Consider the following 17971-nt stretch of genomic DNA (forward strand, 5'->3'; position numbering starts at 1 on the left):
GACAGGATAATTGCACAGAACTGACCGTTTTCCAAAACAATGACAGAATCTCAGCTTCATCTAAACTGTAAGTGGAACGTCTGGCTCAGAAAAGCTTCCGGAACTAGCTTGTCAATGGGACCTTTGTTGGCACGCTGGGACATATTTCTGATGTGGATGTATCTGAGAAAGGACAGAGCTGTGCAACACAGACGTGATAAAATGAAGAGGACTGGCTTTCTCATTATTTTATTTAAAATATGGTGCTTAAAGCCACATCAGCGGTGGCTTTTGTCTCTCACCCTGGGCAGACAGCTGGCAAACAGGGCCTCCTCATGCTCACACCCCCAGGTGGCTTCCCCCACAGGACTTTGGGCAGAGCTGCAGGTGGGAAAATAGCGAATGTGACCCGAACAGAGACCTGAACGGAGCTGCACCTGCCTGGAGTCCCCAAATCCCCACGAGAACGAGGCCAGGTGTGCCTGCTGCGGGGCAAGAGCCATGTGCCCAGCTGCCCTCTGCCCAGCGGCCATGGCACAGTGGGACAGCCCAGCAGAGGCCACCATGTTGGCCCAACCAGTTCTTGGACTTGTAAGTTGAAGAAAACAAGGTGGTGTTTTACTCCTCTGAACTTTGCAGCAAACACTACCTGTGCAGATCCCACATAAGAACAGCCTCCCCTTCCCCACACAAAATGTTGCTTCTCTTTACAAAGACGTGGCTGGGGTAAAAAGGCGCAAAACCAGCTTCAACTCAAATATCCTTCAAGAGCCCAGGTGAGGGTCGGAAAACCAGTGAGTGAGCATGCACAAGGGGCCCTGCGGAGGAGGGAGTAACAGGAGAAGAAGCCAGGGCCTCCCATAAGGACACTCGCCAAACACCGCTGCTCCCCGCGGGCCAGCGTTCCCTGGTGCCAGCCACCTCCCAACCATGGAGAAAAGCTTCTAAGTCACCAGGTGCTGTGCTCAAGGAAGTTCACTTGAAATATGTTTCTGCAGATCTGCAAACAACACTTCCACAAACAAGCGGTCACTTCCCTTAAATCTCTGCACTCAGGGCACCAGGTGGCTCAGTCGGTTGGGCATCTGACTCTTGGTGTCTGCTCAGGTCATGATCTCTGGGTCATAAGATCAAGCCCCACGTCGGCCTCTCCCCTCAGTGCAGACTCGACTTGAGTTTCTCTCTCCCTCTTCCTCTGCCCTTCTGGTTTGTGCTCTCTCAAATAAATAAATAAAAATCTTAAAAAAGAAAAAATCATCTGCATTCACTCTTTGGACCAGAAAAGAGTGGTTCTATTTGCGTTGATTGCCTGAGCCCCCCCATTCTGGAGCTTGTTAACTGGGTACTGATGGCAAACCCAGTCCTGCATCGGCCCCTTTTACCTCCTGCTCTTCAGCTGCACGTGTCCCCTCCCTGCCGGCAGGGCCTGAGGACGGAAGCTTCTTCACAAGGATGAGGATGAGGCTGTGGCAGGCCAGGGAGACCAGTGTCAGATGTCCCAAGTAGCAAGTCCGCAGGTGAGTGCTGGTACATACCGTCATCACGCAGAGGATAGGAACAATGACAGCCTTACAGACAAGCTACTGACCCATCTCAACGTGGGCCAATACAAGGGTCTCTCCAAGGATCCACATTATGGTGTGCGCCCGTGCGTCCATCCCTCTGCTGTGGGTGACAGCACAGTTTTAATGGACCACGTTTCTTGCATGTGTTTGTCAGTTGATAGCCTTTGGCATGTTTCCCCATCTTCAAACACTTATGAATATTTATTTACGAGTCATGAATATTTATGAACAGTGCCACAATAGGCATCTGTGCATGTGTATTTCCGTGGACATACATTTTCAGTCCTCCTCAGTGTGTATGTACAAGTGGCTGTCTACAAACAAGTGGTTGTACAACCAAACACAATCACCTGTCTATAGACACAAACACTTCCAAGTCTCACCGGCACTGACCTCTCCATGGGAGCGTAGCTCAGACTTTACCCCAGATATTGTGGGTATTTCAGACTCAACATTATTGTATGTCCTTCAGTCGTGATGGCATTTCCAATCACAGTCTGACGGCAAGCCAGTCAGTGCCCCTTGGATGAAAACTCTCCAGTCCAGAGTCCCAGTAGAAACCAGTGGCTGGTACTCACAGGCTTCCATCATGAGGCTCGTCTACACCCCACATTAGGCTATGTACCACACAGAGGATTCGTCCACACCAGCGCTCCAGTGTCTAACCCATACCATTTGGAATTAACAACCCGTGAGGACTCGGGCAGCCTTAATGGTTCCCGTCCAAACGCCCAGTTCATACTGTCAGCAGGACGGGTTTACCAGTCTCCTGTCTCATGACACCCCTACCCACACTCAGGGAAAAGTCTGTGCAGACACATCGATTTGTCCGAATGCTCACCCCCATTCGGCTGCCTGCCTTCCTCACTGTGGGCCCTCACCAGCAGCAGGGGACGTGGTCTCCAGTCAGACGTGATATCCACTCCCAGAAAACGTACATCTTTCACACATAGAAACAGGGCTTCAACCAACCGAGAGAAGGCAGGTGCCGAGCCCGCCAGCTACTTCATCAGTGTGTTAAGGCTGGCCTACCTGCAGGCCCTGGTGCTCCTGCCCACACACAGGGGCCCCTCCACACACCAGCAGTTCGAGCTCCAACCATCTGGGGCCATTAAGCTGCAACTGGGCTCCACCAGCTAAACCTGGCATTCTGGGTCGTTAGCAAATGAGCAAGAGTATTAATTGTAACAAGAGCACTTACAGTTTACAGTGTGCTGGATGCTGGTCTTAGACGTTTGTGAGTGTGTGTGTAATCTGTCTGCTCTCCCAATGGCCGACGAGAAAGGTGTAGTAGCTAGCTTACAGGTGAGTGCATGGCATTTCTACACATTTACAGGTGAAGACGCACACGGGAGTTTATTTATAAACAAAAGACTGAAGCCTGGGGAGCATGGCTCCATATTCCCTATTTGCCAAAAGAAAAACACATCTTGAGAAGCACAAGCAAAGCCCAGAGTCCCACCCTATGTAAGAGCACCCAGCATACACCAGGTGAGCGAGTGGACAATGACCTGGGTGGGCACCCAAGTCTACAAAAGCAGATAGTACTGAGAAAACAGCACCAAATGAGCAGAGTTACAGATGAATATCTCTGCGAACAGCCTCCAAAAACATTAACAAACTTAATTCTAAATCTCATTAAAATAAGAATAAGAAACGGCCAAGTAGGATCCACCCCTGAGAAGGCAAGGATAGCTCAAAGCGTGCGTCTCGTCGCCAAATTCACAGGGTGAATAAGTCCAAGAAGAAAAACCACATCATCGTCTGCAGAGAAGCTAAAATGGCATTTAAAAAAAAAAAAAAGTTCCACAGGGGTGCCTGGGTGGCTCAGTAGGTTAGGTGTCTGACTTGATCTCAGTTCAGGTCTCGATCTCACAGTCCTGAGTTCAAGCCCTGTAATGGGCTCTCTGCTGGGCGTGGAGCCTACTTAAAAAAAAAAATTCAGGGGGCGCCTGGGTGGCTCAGTGGGTTAAGCCTCTGCCTTCGGCTCAGGTCATAATCTCAGGGTTCTGGAATCGAGCCCAGCTTCAGGCTCTCTGCTCAGCGGGGAGCCTGCTTCCCTTCCTCTCTCTCTGCCTGCCTCTCTGCCTACTTTTGATCTCTGTCTGTCAAATAAATAAATAAAATCTTTTAATAAAAAAATTCAATATTCATTCCTGATTGAATTTTAAAAACACTTGCCATAAGTGGATATTTTCTTCTTATGATAAAAAAGGATACCTTAAACCAAAAAACATATCAAACAGGACGCTGAAGAACCAGACACATTGTCACCACGTCCCCACTTGGCTACAAGTCCATTTAAGGAGAGAGATGAGCGCAAGAGAAGCAAATCCAAACAAAGAAGGCAAAGGGTCCGTTGCTGGAAGCAGGTGCCCCTGTGCACACTGAGCGCTGGGGGAAAAGCAACACCCTGGCTGAGGACTGGTCTGCGTGCTAAAGGGGCCTCTTTTCTATAAACAGAAACCAGATACAGGGAGAAAAGGCAAGGAAAGCATGCTCTTTACAAAGGCAATAGCACCAAACACACGGGAAGAGGAACAAGCTCGCAGGGCAGCCGGGGGAGAGACCGAGAAGCCACGGATCTCAGCAGCTTCTCCTCCAAACTCAATGTCTAGCTTGTTGTGGAAAAACTACATACTAGAGAATACCCAAGAGAATTCTGAAAATTAAGACAAAGCCAGGGAAGATTAGCTACCAACGTGCCAAACGAGAGTGTGCTTGCCGTGTGAGGCCAGGAAGACCAAGAGAACAGGGCCGGAAGGCTGTCCGGGTCCTCAGACCAGCCACAGTACCGCTCAGAGCCAGCGTCACGGCACCAGCTGTCCACTCGGGCCAGCCAGGAAACGGGGTCTGGGCAGCTGAGTGTGCCATCACTGACACAGTCCCAGGTGCGGCCGTGAGCCACAGGTGGCCACTTGATGGGATATAAATTAGTTACAATGAAACATTGCCAAACACTCAGCTCCTCCGGGCAGGAGCTGCGTCACAATGGGCTGGATGCATATTTCCGTGCACCCTGGCACCTTCCTGACATTTCCTAGGTTCCCCAGCTGGGGGGCCTAGCCTGGCGTGACAGGGGCCACCTGTGGCCACACAGTAAGTGGCCATCCCTAAGGCGGGGCTGGACTCAGACAGGGAGCCTGTAGGCAGACTCAGCGCTCAGGGGGAGCATGGGCACCCTGCCAGACTCACGTCCGCTGCTGCCCAGGGAAGCAGCAGGTGCACTTGGCCTCAGGAGGGCTCCACTGTGCTGTCGCCCGGACTAGAGATGCCTGAGCTGTCAAAACGCAGCCACTGCCCTGACCAACGGAGCAGAGAAAGGTTTATTCCCCACACGCACCTCAGAAAGGGAGAGACCTATCTCTCCTTCACTCTTTACCAATTCATGCACAAATTCCTTGTGTCCCAACAGAAATGCTAGGAGTCACCTGGACACAGGCGCTCAACACAGCAACAGTTCAAGATCAGCATTGAGCCCACTGATCTGCGGCCAGACACAGTACTCTACGGGGCCACCCACAGTCATGCTCAGTAGACGTTAGAATCCAGTAAGTCAGGGGCGCCTGGGGGGCTCCATCAGTTGAGTGTCTGACTCTTGATTTTGGCCCAGGTCTTGATTTTGGCTCAGGGTCATGGGATTGAGCCCCAGGTCGGCTCTGCGCTCAGTGATGAGTCGGCTGGAGAGCCTTTCCTTCCCCTTCCCCAGCCCATACTCATGCACTCTCTCTCTCAAATAAATGAATACATAAATAAATAGAATCTTGGAATTCAGTCAACAAGTAGTCATGCGGCATCGAGTACATACCGGTTCTATGAACCAGATATGGATGCAGTTTCTGCTCTCAAAGTAGTTACCTGCTGGTCAGGGAGAAAGATGTAGATAGACATGATGGACGGATACGTGGATGGACAGATGGATGGATGGATGGATGAATAGTTGGACGGATGACGGATATGACACAAACACACTAGAACAATGTGATAGATGATAGATATGATGAATGACTGACAGACAGCTAGAGAGACAGACGGAAACCCAGAGAAGTCTGTCCATGCCAGTGACGCACGAAGGAGCAGGGTGCCATCTGCATAGGAGGGTCAGGGAAGGAGCCTCTGAGGAGCGACACAGGCAGCGTGAACATGGTGAGAAGGTGGCCGGGACATCCACGGGGAGGGAGGCCGAGGGGTTTGTCTGGGAGGAGCGAGCGGACCCAGATCAATGGGAGGGCGATCCCAGGAAGACCTGGCCGCAGTCTGATGCACTGGGAAGTAGGGACATAACACGACCAGATTTCCACGTGAAGGACAGACCTCCTTGCTGTGTGGACTGCACATTCTGGGAGGTGGGGAGTGGACACCCGGAGCGCAGACAGGGACCGTGGTGGCCATCCAAGTGACAGGCAGGGGGCCAGTTCGAACCTATGCCACCCCAAACAGGAAGCCCTCAGCCTGTGCGTGTTGTATGTTCTCAGCGCTCAGAACGCGCTCTGTGGAACAGGCCTGCCCACGTGGGTGCCCTGACCAAGGGGTGGGCGCCGGCTGGCGGCCTGGGAGCCCGGGGGCCCTGCTCAGCCTGCTGGCGCTTCTGTGGGTCCCTGCTGACCCTTCCCGTCCCCTTGGGCGCTCCATGGACAACATGGGCAGGAGTCCCTGTGTGTCTGGGTCAACTGCTCTGGTAGTCACCTGTCCACTAGTCCTATCACAGAAAAAGCCACTTCTTATGTAAACCCGAGTCATACAAATTCTATTTATCATCCAGACTCGGAGAGCTTTCCTCACACAGCCCCAGAGCAGTCCCTCTTCCCCATGGCCTGTTCCTTCCAACCGTCGGGGTCCTGCACTGACCCTCTGGGCCTTTAAAGCCCCGGGGGAAGGCAGGCAGGCAACCAGAGGCAGAGTGTGCAGAGAGCACCTGAGTGTGGAAGGCTCATGGCCACGGGGAAGGCACCTGTCCCGGGCGGACGGTGGGCAGGGATACAGGAAAGATCCTCTCCAATCCATCGATTCCGCACTTCGGGATGAGTTCCGACTGCACAGGCCGTTTGTGTTCGTGTGTGCATTTAACCAACTACGCTGTTAGAGCAGCCCCCAGAAGCCTGAGGCAGCAGGCCCTCCGGCTGAGACCTCCACAGCAGAAGCCGTGAGGCGCCCCCATGCCCACCGGAAGGGGAGCCCCCCCACACATGCGGGTACTTTTCCTTCTAAAGCTGGGAGGCGGGGAGGAGAGAGGGACCCCGCAGAGAGTCTTACAAAACCCAGCAGCAGCAGAGAGCTTTGCCATGGCTGGGAAAAATGTTCTTCCTGGCCCCTGTCGTCCAGAAGTCTCACGAAACTTCTTTCCCTAAGAACCTGCTCCATGGACAAGTCCACCCCATCCCCTGGTCCTGTCCCACTGGGGCTTTCTTTCAGTCAGTGGGTTAGAGTGACTCTTCCAGGAAAGCCAGGCCCCATGTCCGGGATGCAGCATCAGGAGGACCAGGGAGCCTAGCAGACTGAACCCAGACACTAAACACACTGTATGTGAGGAACTGAGAGAGGAGGGGCAAGAGACGGAGTGATTCTGGAGCTGTAATTGGGGAGAAGCAGGTGGAGGCTCAGGAGGCAGGTAACCAGTGGAAATCCTACTATCTACCCCTGCTGTTCTCCGATGGCAGGACTGAGCCCATGGCTGCAGGGAGCTTCCCTGTGGGGCAGAGAGATGTGGTCCAGGATTCTAACCCACATCCAGATTCATCCAGGGTGACTTGCCACCACACCCTCGGCGTGCAGAGACAGTCCTGAGCCAAACTCCTCCTCCACAACCATGTCAGGCAAACGCAGAGGTCACGGGAAACATGGAGACACAGCTGGGGGCCACGGGAAGATGAGTGATGCCACTCAAGACAGAAAAGGAGGCTCACGCAGCACTTGGTCAGTTCACTAAATTAAATAAAAATTTTAAAAAGGAACCTTCCCTGTGGTAAGCACACTGAAAATGAACTTCTCGCTGCTCAAGCAAACCCGCCATTGGAACACATGCAACTGCACAGCCTCACAGAGTGAAATCAGAACAGGGGTTTTAAATTTGGGGAAACACAAGAGCGAACAACAGTAGGATATGCCAGGAGGCCTAGTGGGAGCAGGTGGTGCCGACCCCAAGGACCACAGCCGTGCGAGCTGGGCCGGCACCAAGGACCATGGACATAGTCGGAGTCATCAGACCCGCCCCAGGGACCCCCTCCACACCTGCATCCAGAGGTGGCTATGAGGCCTCTCATGCCAAAGATGGGACCGGAGCATGGGAGCCCCGGTGAATCGGAGGGCTGTACCCAGGGCGACCAGAGGAGCCGCGGCCAGGCCTCTGCCCACAGTGGGCCAAGGAAGGGGGTTTCCTGACAGACATGGCCAGCGCAGGAGGGGTCACCTTCAAAATGAACCAGCAAGACCACTCTAGAGGGGAGTTCAGAGCCCAATCCCACTGTGGTCTCACCAAACCCATGGGGTCCCTTCGATCTTCGAAAACCAATGATGGGCTTCGACTTAATCCCCCAAACCCGCCAGGGTACCCTGGAGTCCTCCTCAATAAACAAGGAGGGAAAGAACTCAGATTAATAGAAACTACACAGAAAAAAAGACATTAAACTCCTGCTACTGTCCTGGGATGCCTGGGTGGCTCAGTGGGTTCAGCATCTGCCTTCGGCTCAGGTCATGATCCCAGGTCCTGGGATGCTGTCCCCCACTGGGCTCCTCGCCCACCACGGAGTCTGCTTCTCCCTCTCCCACCACCCCTCCCCCGTTCGTGCTCCCTGTCCCTCTGTCTCTCTCTCTCTCTCAGATAAATAAAATCTTAAAAAAAAAAAAAAAAACTGTCCTGACAGATAGACACACCACACGCTTTCTGTGTATCCATGAACCCAGAGCAGAAGCCTACAGAGGAGGGAGGTGAAAAGCGACTCAGGGAACACACTTGGGGTGTGTGCTGTGCATGTGTTGTTTGTAGCATGTGTGTCTGTGCAGTGTGTGTGTGTGTGTGTCCTGTGGTGTGTGTTTAGTACATGGTGTGTCTGTGTGGTGCCCTCTGAGAGAGCCACGCTGCAAACCCTCAGCCGAGGGTCCCGGCCAGGGAGCAGGTGGGAACTGGGCCAGAGGGGACCCGGTATTTCTGGATCCCAGCCGCATGAGCACAAGGGGAGGCAGGAGCTGGCGAGGAACCCCAGACAGACCACCTCCTCCTCTTCTTTGCAAAGATAGCGCGTGGGCCTCTGCTTCCCGGATCCACCAGCAGCCCCTCAGAGACGCACATCGGATCTTGAAGATGCAGACACAGCCTGGAAAAGCTCAGGGACTTGGAAACACAGAACCAAGCGTTTGAGAACGGTTTCCCACAGCACTCCTCCCTCCTTGCAAGCGTTCTTGGTTTGCCGCAAGGAAGATGATCAGGGGCTCCAGTGGCAATAAGTTTCTTTATTAAAGCATGTGGCTTCTGCAAACCTCGGCAATAAATGGAGGGGTGAGAGCAAGTCACCAACATAAATCCAGACGATGATCCAGACGATCTATCAATAAATGTACAATGTATCAATAAATGTATCATCTCACCTGAAGAGCAGGTATAAATACATGTTTCCAGGAGCTCCACATGAGCCTGTTCAAGCTCCAGCTCCCGCTGAGAAAGCTATGCTAATAATCACAGGAACTCCTCACGGGCTGCCCCAGAGGGCACTCCTTCTGGGCGGTGTTCGCACCCCTGCTCTGACATGAGTTCCTCCATGGTAGGCAGAGACTGGAAACCAGCCAGCTCCCCTTCTCCCGTGCTTGCACACCTGCCCGGGCCTGGAGACCCCCATGTCATCCGGAGAAATTCTGAAAGATGTTGGCGGCTGCTACCCAGTTCTGGAAGCAGGCCAGCCCCTGTTCTCGGACCTGCTTCCGCCCTTTGTCGGTGATGACCTCCCCGCTCGGTTTCACAACCACCAGCCTGGGGGTGACTGAGATGTGGTACCTGGTCCTCAGCTCACTGCGGGAAGAAGAGGGTGGGGAGGGCGGGGTCAGCAGGGGCCGCTCGGGTCCCCATGGGCACGTGTGAGGGGACCAGGGCCTCCCCGAGGGCTGCGGACGCTGCTAAGCCTCTGCCCCGGCCGGCCGGCGCGCCCTCCCCGGTGCCCTCTGCACCTGCTCTCCCTGCTGCCGGCCGGTCCTAAGCCAGGGCTCTGCTAGGGGAGCGTCGGGAGGGAGGGGGGGACTCCAGACCGGGGCTGCTCAACCCACAGCTGCGTGGGACCTCGGAGTGGCTAAACAGTCCTGCAGGCCTGAGAAAATGATTTTTTCATCTCGGCTAATTTAAATCTCAGCAGCCGCATGTGGCGGGTGTCAACCATACTGGACAGCGCAATTCTAAAACCACAGACACCTCCCGTCAATTTGTATCCCTCCTACATTCAAGAAGCGGAAAAATATCGGGGACACACAGCAGTGCAAGGGAACACTCCGTGAGTTCTAGACCAATGCAAAGCCGTGTGAGGCTTTCTGCCCAGCAAACTCGAGGACAGGCTGATGAACGCTATGACACATTTCTTGGCTCTGTTTGCTGTCAGATGCAGCCCTGTAAGACCTTTTCACAGATTGTGTTCATTTATGGGAAGGGGATTCTTCCCCATAACCTTCCCCGGGACTGCTATCCTCAAGACAGGGCGGCTGAGGGAAATCACTCCCCACTTCCCAAGGCTCAGGGCTCCCACGAACAGTAAGTGATCTCCCTGATCGTCCCCTCAGGACTATGGTCTTCACAGAACGGAAAGATTCACGTGAGAGCCTCCGTGCCACACCTGCCCGTGATCCCTCCACCACGGTCCTCCTGCTGCCTGGTCCTCCTGCTGCCTTCCGGCTCCCAGATCAAACAAACACAAGCCTAAATCAAGCAGGAAAAAATGTATCCATCTCCACCCAACAGAGATGGCCTCATTTTCAAACATCCACGAGACAGTGACAAAACCAGCATGCTCTCAGCCACAAAGGGATCTTAACACATTTCAAACAAGCAGGGACACCTGGGTGGCTCTGGCTGAGCATCTACCTTCGACTCAGGTCCTGATCTCAGGGTCCTGGGATCAAGTCCCTCGTCAGGCTCCCTGCTCAGCGGGGGGTCTGCTTCTCCCGCTGCCCCTCCCCCTGCTGATGCTCATCCTCTCTCAAATGTATTAAAAAATCTTTAAAAAATAAATAAGTTTCAAATAATCAATAGCACACAGAAACTGTGCTAATTGGAAATTGGAAACCAAACGAAACAATTTTTAGAATGAGTTTAAAAACTAAATAACGGTATGCCACCCATAAAACAGCAGCTCAGACTACAACCCTAGTAGAAGAGAACAATGCAGAATATCCTCTGGACCCCCAGCTGCAGACACCATTAGACACAGAAAGCTGTGGTCTTAAATACTTTTCTGAACAAGTCTCTGTGTAGACGAGCCATGTGTTTGATCCAAGACGCGCGCCCAGTGCCGCCACGGCAGATGCTGGGAAAGGCACGCCAAACACACGTCACAGACAAACCAGACCTGGCTCCAGGGAAGATGTGTGGAGCAGGGCTCTGCCCGGACCGCCTGAGGGAGAAAGGAAGACACGGGAGCATTGGGAGTCTGGCGGTGGCCGGTCCTGGCCCGCAGTGGACTCCACCTGCTCGTGGAGGCCCGCGGGTGGGTGCGCCCACTCCTGCAACACCCCACCGCTGCCCAGACTGCAGGCTCCCCAAAACCCCACACTGGGCTGGCTACCCCTCCAGCAGCTTCTAGAAGCCAGTTTGCACAGTGTCCCCTAGTTACTCGCATGAGGACTCACAAATGTCTGAGAGAAACAAGTCAGCGACCACACACATGCGGTCACTGCTGACACAGACACCGGGCCGAACAACCGCAAGACGCAGATGTGGAGAGACAGCAACCGGGACACCGGGCCGAACAACCGCAAGACGCAGATGTGGAGAGACAGCAACCGGGACACCGGGCCGAACAACCGCAAGACGCAGATGTGGAGAGACAGCAACCGGGACACCGGGCCTAACAACCGCAAGACGCAGATGTGGAGAGACAGCAACCGGGACACCGGGCCTAACAACCGCAAGACGCAGATGTGGAGAGACAGCAACCGGGGGACAAGCCCGGGCCTCGCTCACCAGCCTGCAGTTCTGGCAACTTGGGGCAGTGGCGGGGGGAGTAGTGCAAGGTGTCACCCAGGTAAGGGGGGGAGACGTCCCCCCCCCCAGTGTTTTCAGAATCCTGTACAACCCCAGAAATTTGAATTGCCTAACAAATTAGCTTTCCCCCAAAGCATAAAACAAACATGAAGAAAAGAGGAACCTCCCGGTAGCCCTTGGTGTAATGGCTGCAGCAAACAGCAGTGGCCCACGAGAGGCTCCGTCCCACAGCCGGGGCTGATAGGTTCTGTCTGGGCCTCTGCTGTGGGCAGCGTGCCCACCGTCTCACTATGGTCCCGATGGGGCTTACCCCCAAGGCTATGGGTCCCTGGGGCGCCCTAGAGGGTGATGAGGGCCTCTCCTGGCGGAGCCCACACACACTCCTGACTCTGCACCCACAAGCCGGCCAGGTGGGGCTCTGGGCATGGGGTCACCCGACCAGCAGCAGCTACCTCAGCAGGGAGAGTCTCCTGCCCCTGCTGGTGGGGGTGGAGCCCACGATCCCGCAGGGGTTCAGGCCTGCCAGTCTCCTGCATCCCCTAGCCCACCCTGCCCCCACCATCCAGGCAGCCCAAGGAGGGAAGCTGAGAACATGCCCTTGACAGTCTGGGTGGTCGAGCCTGGGGCTTGCTGCCCGCCCTCTGCAGCCCTGCACTTTCTGGCACGAACTAGCTGAGGCACAGGGGCCAGCTAGCCGGCGTCCCTGCACCCCAGAGTCCTCACCTACACCATGGGAAAAACGGAACCCTTCTGCCTGGGTTGTTGGGAGGGTGAGATGATAAACAGACGTACAGCACCACTAAGGGATCGGCACATAAATGCTCAAAAAACACTAGCTGTTATTGATGGGGAACCCCCGCCAGTTCCAGCTAGGCTACTGTCTAATGGCTCGGCTAACCAGGCCCGGGATGGGTACCCAGCAGACTTAGAACCCATGAGCCTCCGCAGAGCACTTTCGTGTGTGCCAGGGAAGAGAAGGTGTGAGGGTGTGCAGCCAGAGATGCAGCAGCTCTTCTGATCCCTCGAGAAGGGACTGGATGTGCCCGGTGGCCACAGGGGGCAGCATGAGCACGGAGCACACACGGCAGAAACGCGAAGAAACGGCCCTCACCGGCCTCCCTACCCCTTCGACACTGGCTCCTGGCTACGGGGTGTTGAAGTTAAGCTGATCAACAACCTTCGCTGTTTAAGATCTGAGCTGTTGCTGTGCTCGCATCCCTCGCAACATAAAACCGGCTCTGACACCACTGGTGGGGGCACAAAGCAAGCCAGGCTTAGGGGAGTGAGGTGGAGTCTGGAATAGACATTTGCTCCAGAATATCTTCAGAGTCAGCCTTCTGGGCCCTCAAATCCCCGCCCTGGCAGCCTCCACCTGGGGACAACTGTAACCTTGGAGCCACCTGGAGAGGCTCGTAAGCATCTCCACTGTGTCCCCAGCGAACAGGCTGTGGCTTGGAACGGAGAGCCCCGTAGCCGCGCGCGCACGTTGCCGGTGTGAGAACTCGGAGCACTGTGACTGTCTGGGGGCATCCGAGCTCCCCCCGGCCCTGGGCACCGGGCGCTGTTGCAGTCCCGGATCCCTCCGTTCCCCAAACACAGCACCTCCTCCTCCCTGGCAAGACCCCTTCCGGGTTGCCATAGCAACCCCAGTTCCAGCCTCTTCCCCCCCTCCCCAGCAAATCTCTCCAGTTGCTGCAGCCGCCCACTGAGACACAGCCCACAGGCAGCAAGCCCTGAACAGGGTCTTCCCCAAGCTTAGAGACTTCAGAGGCACTCCGCACAGGGGGCAGCGTCCCCAGGGTATGTGGAGGGGCTGCCAGCGGGGAAGGGGGGCTTCAGCACCTGGACAAGCTCTGGAGGTGGGAAAGGTATGGGGTATTCTGGAACACCAGCCATCCAGTCTGGGCAAGAGGAGTGAGTGTGGGGCAGACTAAACATGGACTGAGCCCCAGAGAGCCAGGGTAGCCCCGCTGGGACCAGACTGCCTTTGACGAGAGGAGGCAGGTTCCAGAGCAAGAGTTCATCAGCTGTGGACTCTGAGGCAGAGGGAATGAGTGAGAATACGCCAGTGGTCCAGGGCCTGAGGGAGGGAAATAGCAAGGAGGAGAAAGCCGGACTCCGCAGAACCGGCACCTGACAGGGACGTACTGACTCAGGAGGCCGGGGAGCTGCAACACAGGGCTTGTTGAGAAGCTTAGCAGCGGCATCCACGGGACCCCACCAAAGGGACAGCTCTCATGGGGCCATTCTCTACCCAAGAAATGAAGCCACAGCCAACTGTCTCTCCGTCCAACGCAGACCTGTCAGCCTGGACGCTGAGGCATCCATCTGGCGGGCCCATGGTGGGGGCAGTCGAAGCCAGCGCGGACTAGGGGCCTGCTGAAGTACCAGAGCGATCATAACTTGCATGAAAATGGCCATGGAGTGGATTCTGCACGTGACAGTGGAAGACAGGAATTCCTGCTGGCAGACTCGGAACTGGAGGCTCGGGCACTTGGCTGGTAACAAAGAGCAGGAAGACGGGACATACTGTCATCCCTACACCAGCTGCGGGGACACCAGTAAGCAAGTATGTGCCCAGGAAGGAGGGCTGTGGTCGCCCAGCAGCCATCGGGGCCAGGGGCCACTGGCCATGCCCAGGGAACCCCCGTGTGAGTTCTCCTCCTCATGCCGGACTCAATAGGTCAGCAGTCGCAGTGGGTGGCCATGAGGGAAGACAGCCCAGGGTCCCTAAGCATGACCAACTGAGTGGGGCCCAGGTGACTCCTTTGCTGGCCTCACCTCCCCAGGCACCACACAGTGTGCCTTGTTCCACACACCTCCAGAAACTTCCCCAAAGGCTGCCTGCAGGCGTCCCTGTGCGAGCTATTTCCATGTTGCCTATGATCTGATTCTGTGTATTCAGGCTGGAATGAGCAGACCTCGGGGTGCAGCTCCAAATAGTCCCATGGAAGCGCCCACTTCCCACCACGGAAACTGCAAGGAGCGCTAATGAGGTCCCATCTGGGAAGTGGAAGGACCAGGAGCTAACCTCACCAAAGGAAAACTGAGGCTGGCTTCTTCCGGGGACCAGGCTGGCCACCTGCCCCGATCTGCTCGGCTGCAGGCAGCGGACCTCAGGGGCTGTGACCACATCCCAGGAGAACCAGAAGGAACCCGGCCAAGCCCTCCCCAGGCGAGGCTGAGCAGAGGGAGGGGCTGAGGCTCGTGGTCCCCTGGAACCCCTTGGAGGGGAGAGGAAGAGGAAAGGAAGCACCAGGGCATAAAGTCAGGTTCCAGAGCGAGGAACACAGGCCCCCTCAGTGCCTTGGCAGCGCATCTGTGAAATGGGGCACACAACCACCACCACAGCTCCAAACTCACAAATGAGACACAGGAACACCGTGACACTGGGCAGTGAACGCCTTGCCTCCATCACCACTCGAGAAACCCCAAAGCAGACTCTGCCCAGACCCCCAGCTCTACCCGACTACCCACACGGTCACAGTGTCACCTTCCAAACTGAGTGTGTTCACTCAAAAGCTGCAAGTGACTGGAGTGCTAAGCAGATCAGAGCCATTTCACAGCTACCACGAGAAAAGACCTGGTAACACCTCTTCTGCCAGGTAAATCCCTGAGACCCATCCTCGCTACATCCCTGTCACGTGCCCTAACCATCGACCTTCCCGGAACGAGGCGTCCACCTGGAAGTCTTGAGACTCACCTCCTCACGATCACCCACCCCGTGTGTCAAGGGAGGGGGGGGGGTTTACACCACACTGACTAACACCCCCCAGAGACAAGAAGCGTGACCCTGGAAAACACACCCAGAAACTCAGTCCACATCTGTTACAGGGATGCTGGGGTAACACAGTTGCGAGGAGCTGGGTACACGCCAGTCTGGAGGCTGTTGCCACAGCACAGACCTCAAGGGACAATCGGTGTCCTGCTCACTGCACTCTGCCAGCCCTGCTGCGGCCGCTCCGGGCTCCCTCCGGCCTCTGCCTCCTCACCACCGCCTCCTTCCTCCCTCCTCCGCGCACCTCCGCGTCCCCACCTCCCCCCCCCTTCGATCTCTCTCCTATCTCTCTCCCCCCCCCCCCCCCCCCCCCCCCCCCCCCCGGCGCATCCCCCTCCTCACCCCCCCACTGTTGCCCTCCTCTCCGTGGTGAACTTTCTGGGCCTCTGTCATGAACTCTGCTGGACTCCAGGCTTGGTTCTTCCTACAGTTTGGAAATCGCAGTCAAACGGCACCCAGGCCAGCAGGGAAGGCGTTCCTCCAGCCTTGGTGACCCGGCTGCCCCCCCACCCCTGAGGGCCGCTGACCCTGGCAGCACCCACAGTGTCCCCAGTTCTGACCTAAGCCTCCTGAGGCTCCCTCTCCTGCTTCCACACTCCTCCCCAAGTCCCGAGCCCCTCCGAGGGGGGTCTCGACCCCTGCAGCAGCCTCAGCGGCCCGGCCCAGCAAGGGGAACAAGGCAAGGTTCCCCAAGCCCCGGGAGAGGTGGCAGCCCCTCTGGAGCCGCTGGGTGGCTGGAGTGGCGAGCACTAGGGACGGGACAGGGGAGAGGCCTGCACGCGGTAGGGGAGGGGCTCCGGGGGGCGACCCAGCCCCGACCCACTCACTGCCGGAGGGGGTCGTAGAAGGGCAGCGCCAGCCAGGCGCCGTGCTGCTCGCGCATGAAGTCCAGCATCTCCTGCTCGCTGCGGTCCGCGGACACGAACACCACCTCCAAGGGCGCGGGGGGCCGCGCCTCGGCCACCAGCTCGGCGTAGAAGCGGCGGAGCAGCGGCGCGAAGTCGCGGCTGGACGCGCACCGGCCCGCGGCGAAGTACAGAGCCACCACCTTGTTCTGCAGCGCAGCCTCGGCCTCCACCCACGCGCCGTCGCGGGTCCGCAGGCGCCGGCCGCCCAGGACGTCCACCATGGCCGAGGTGCGGTGAGGGGCACCCGCGGGAGCGCACAAACTGCCACGCGGGACGGCCCCCTGCCCCGGACGGACGCTTGCACAGGAGGGACACCTGCGCGGGACAGACCCCTGTGGGGGCGGACACCTGCGGCCGGAAGATCCCCCGGGGGGGGGGGGGGGACAGTGCCGTGCGGGGACCTGGGGCCCCACCGGCTCTTCCAGCGGGCCTCGGCCTCCGCCTCTCGCTGGGGCGGGGGCGTGTGCACTGGGGGAAGTAGGGACACTCACAGACACCCGCAACCCAGAAGCCGCGGGGTCTGCAGCAGCTCCTGCCTCCAGGAGGTGGAGCCGCCTGGCCCGCCCCCGCGCTCCGCCCTCCACACCCTCCCGGGATCCCTGCCCGCCCTCCGCCCAGTCCCTCCTCACCCAGTGCCTCCACGCGGCTTCGCAGTCGCTCCTCCCCGAACCGCCCCAGCCCTCCGTCTCTGCTCCCCTCCCCCACTGTCCCTTCTGCGCCCCGATCCCCACGCCTTGCGCACCCCGCACCCCGTGCTCCTGCCCCAAGCATCCCGTTGACTCAAGAAGTGACAGTATTAATGTAGCAGGCACGCTGGGGGCCCTGGGGACCCAGGCAGGAGCAAAGCAATTTCAGCTCCTGCCTGGGCAAGGGCAGGGAAGCGGCAGGTGAAGCGGAGGGTGAAGACATTCTGGCAGGCAGCAGATTTAAGGGGTTTAGTGCCCAAAAAGTCAGTGACCAAGATAAGTCACATTCTAGGACAGTACTTTAAAACCTTCAAAATCAATGCAAAAACTTCACCATGCACAGAACATCAAACATGCACATAAGGGCGGGATCCCAGCCCGATGAGGTTCTGTCCGACCCATGCCCCTCCAAGCAGCGCCTGGGTAACTTCTAGGCGACCCAGAGAAAAATGGCTGAGGAGGCCCCTACACGTGGAGGTCTGACTTTTGTCAAAACTCAGGCAGAATGGAATGCTCCTAAATTCTAAATGTCATCGAGACTATTTGGACCTGTTTGGGCTTTCTTCCTTTTATCTCAACGGTGAAAATAAAGAACATTCCTTTTACTGACACCCTCCTATGGGGGAAATTTCCAGGTATTTGTATGAATACTGCGTCCTGCTGTGGGAGCCTTCCTGAGACCGTGGTGAAGCCTGGGCATTCTCCCAGGGAGGGGCGATCTGGGGGAACACCCCTTCTCCCCCGGGGACCCTCCTGTGGCTGTTCTATGTGTCTGTATGTGTGGAGAGGACTGCCCTCAAGAAGTCCTGTGGCCAGCAAAGGACACCAGTCCAGGGCTCCACCAGTCTTCAAGGGCCCTTCCTGCCACGTGAGCCTGTGTC

At 56.7% G+C, this 17971-nt stretch overlaps 1 protein-coding gene across 1 annotated transcript; it reads right to left on the reverse strand.

Annotated features, from left to right (window-relative positions):
* Positions 1-8559: 8559 nt before the first annotated feature.
* Positions 8560-17255, reverse strand: NXNL2 (nucleoredoxin like 2). The gene is made up of 2 exons (XM_004778811.3): positions 16324-17255; positions 8560-9543 (listed from the first exon to the last, which is right to left on the reverse strand). Exons 1-2 carry the CDS (start codon positions 16623-16625, stop codon positions 9375-9377), a joined length of 471 nt encoding a protein of 156 aa, XP_004778868.1. The 5' UTR covers positions 16626-17255; the 3' UTR covers positions 8560-9374.
* Between the last annotated feature and the right edge of the window lie 716 nt (positions 17256-17971).

The sequence above is a fragment of the Mustela putorius genome, unplaced genomic scaffold (assembly GCF_011764305.1).
Source record: "Mustela putorius furo isolate JIRA1106 unplaced genomic scaffold, ASM1176430v1.1 tig00000680_pilon_pilon_pilon, whole genome shotgun sequence".
In the NCBI taxonomy this organism is placed as follows: Eukaryota; Metazoa; Chordata; class Mammalia; order Carnivora; family Mustelidae; genus Mustela; species Mustela putorius.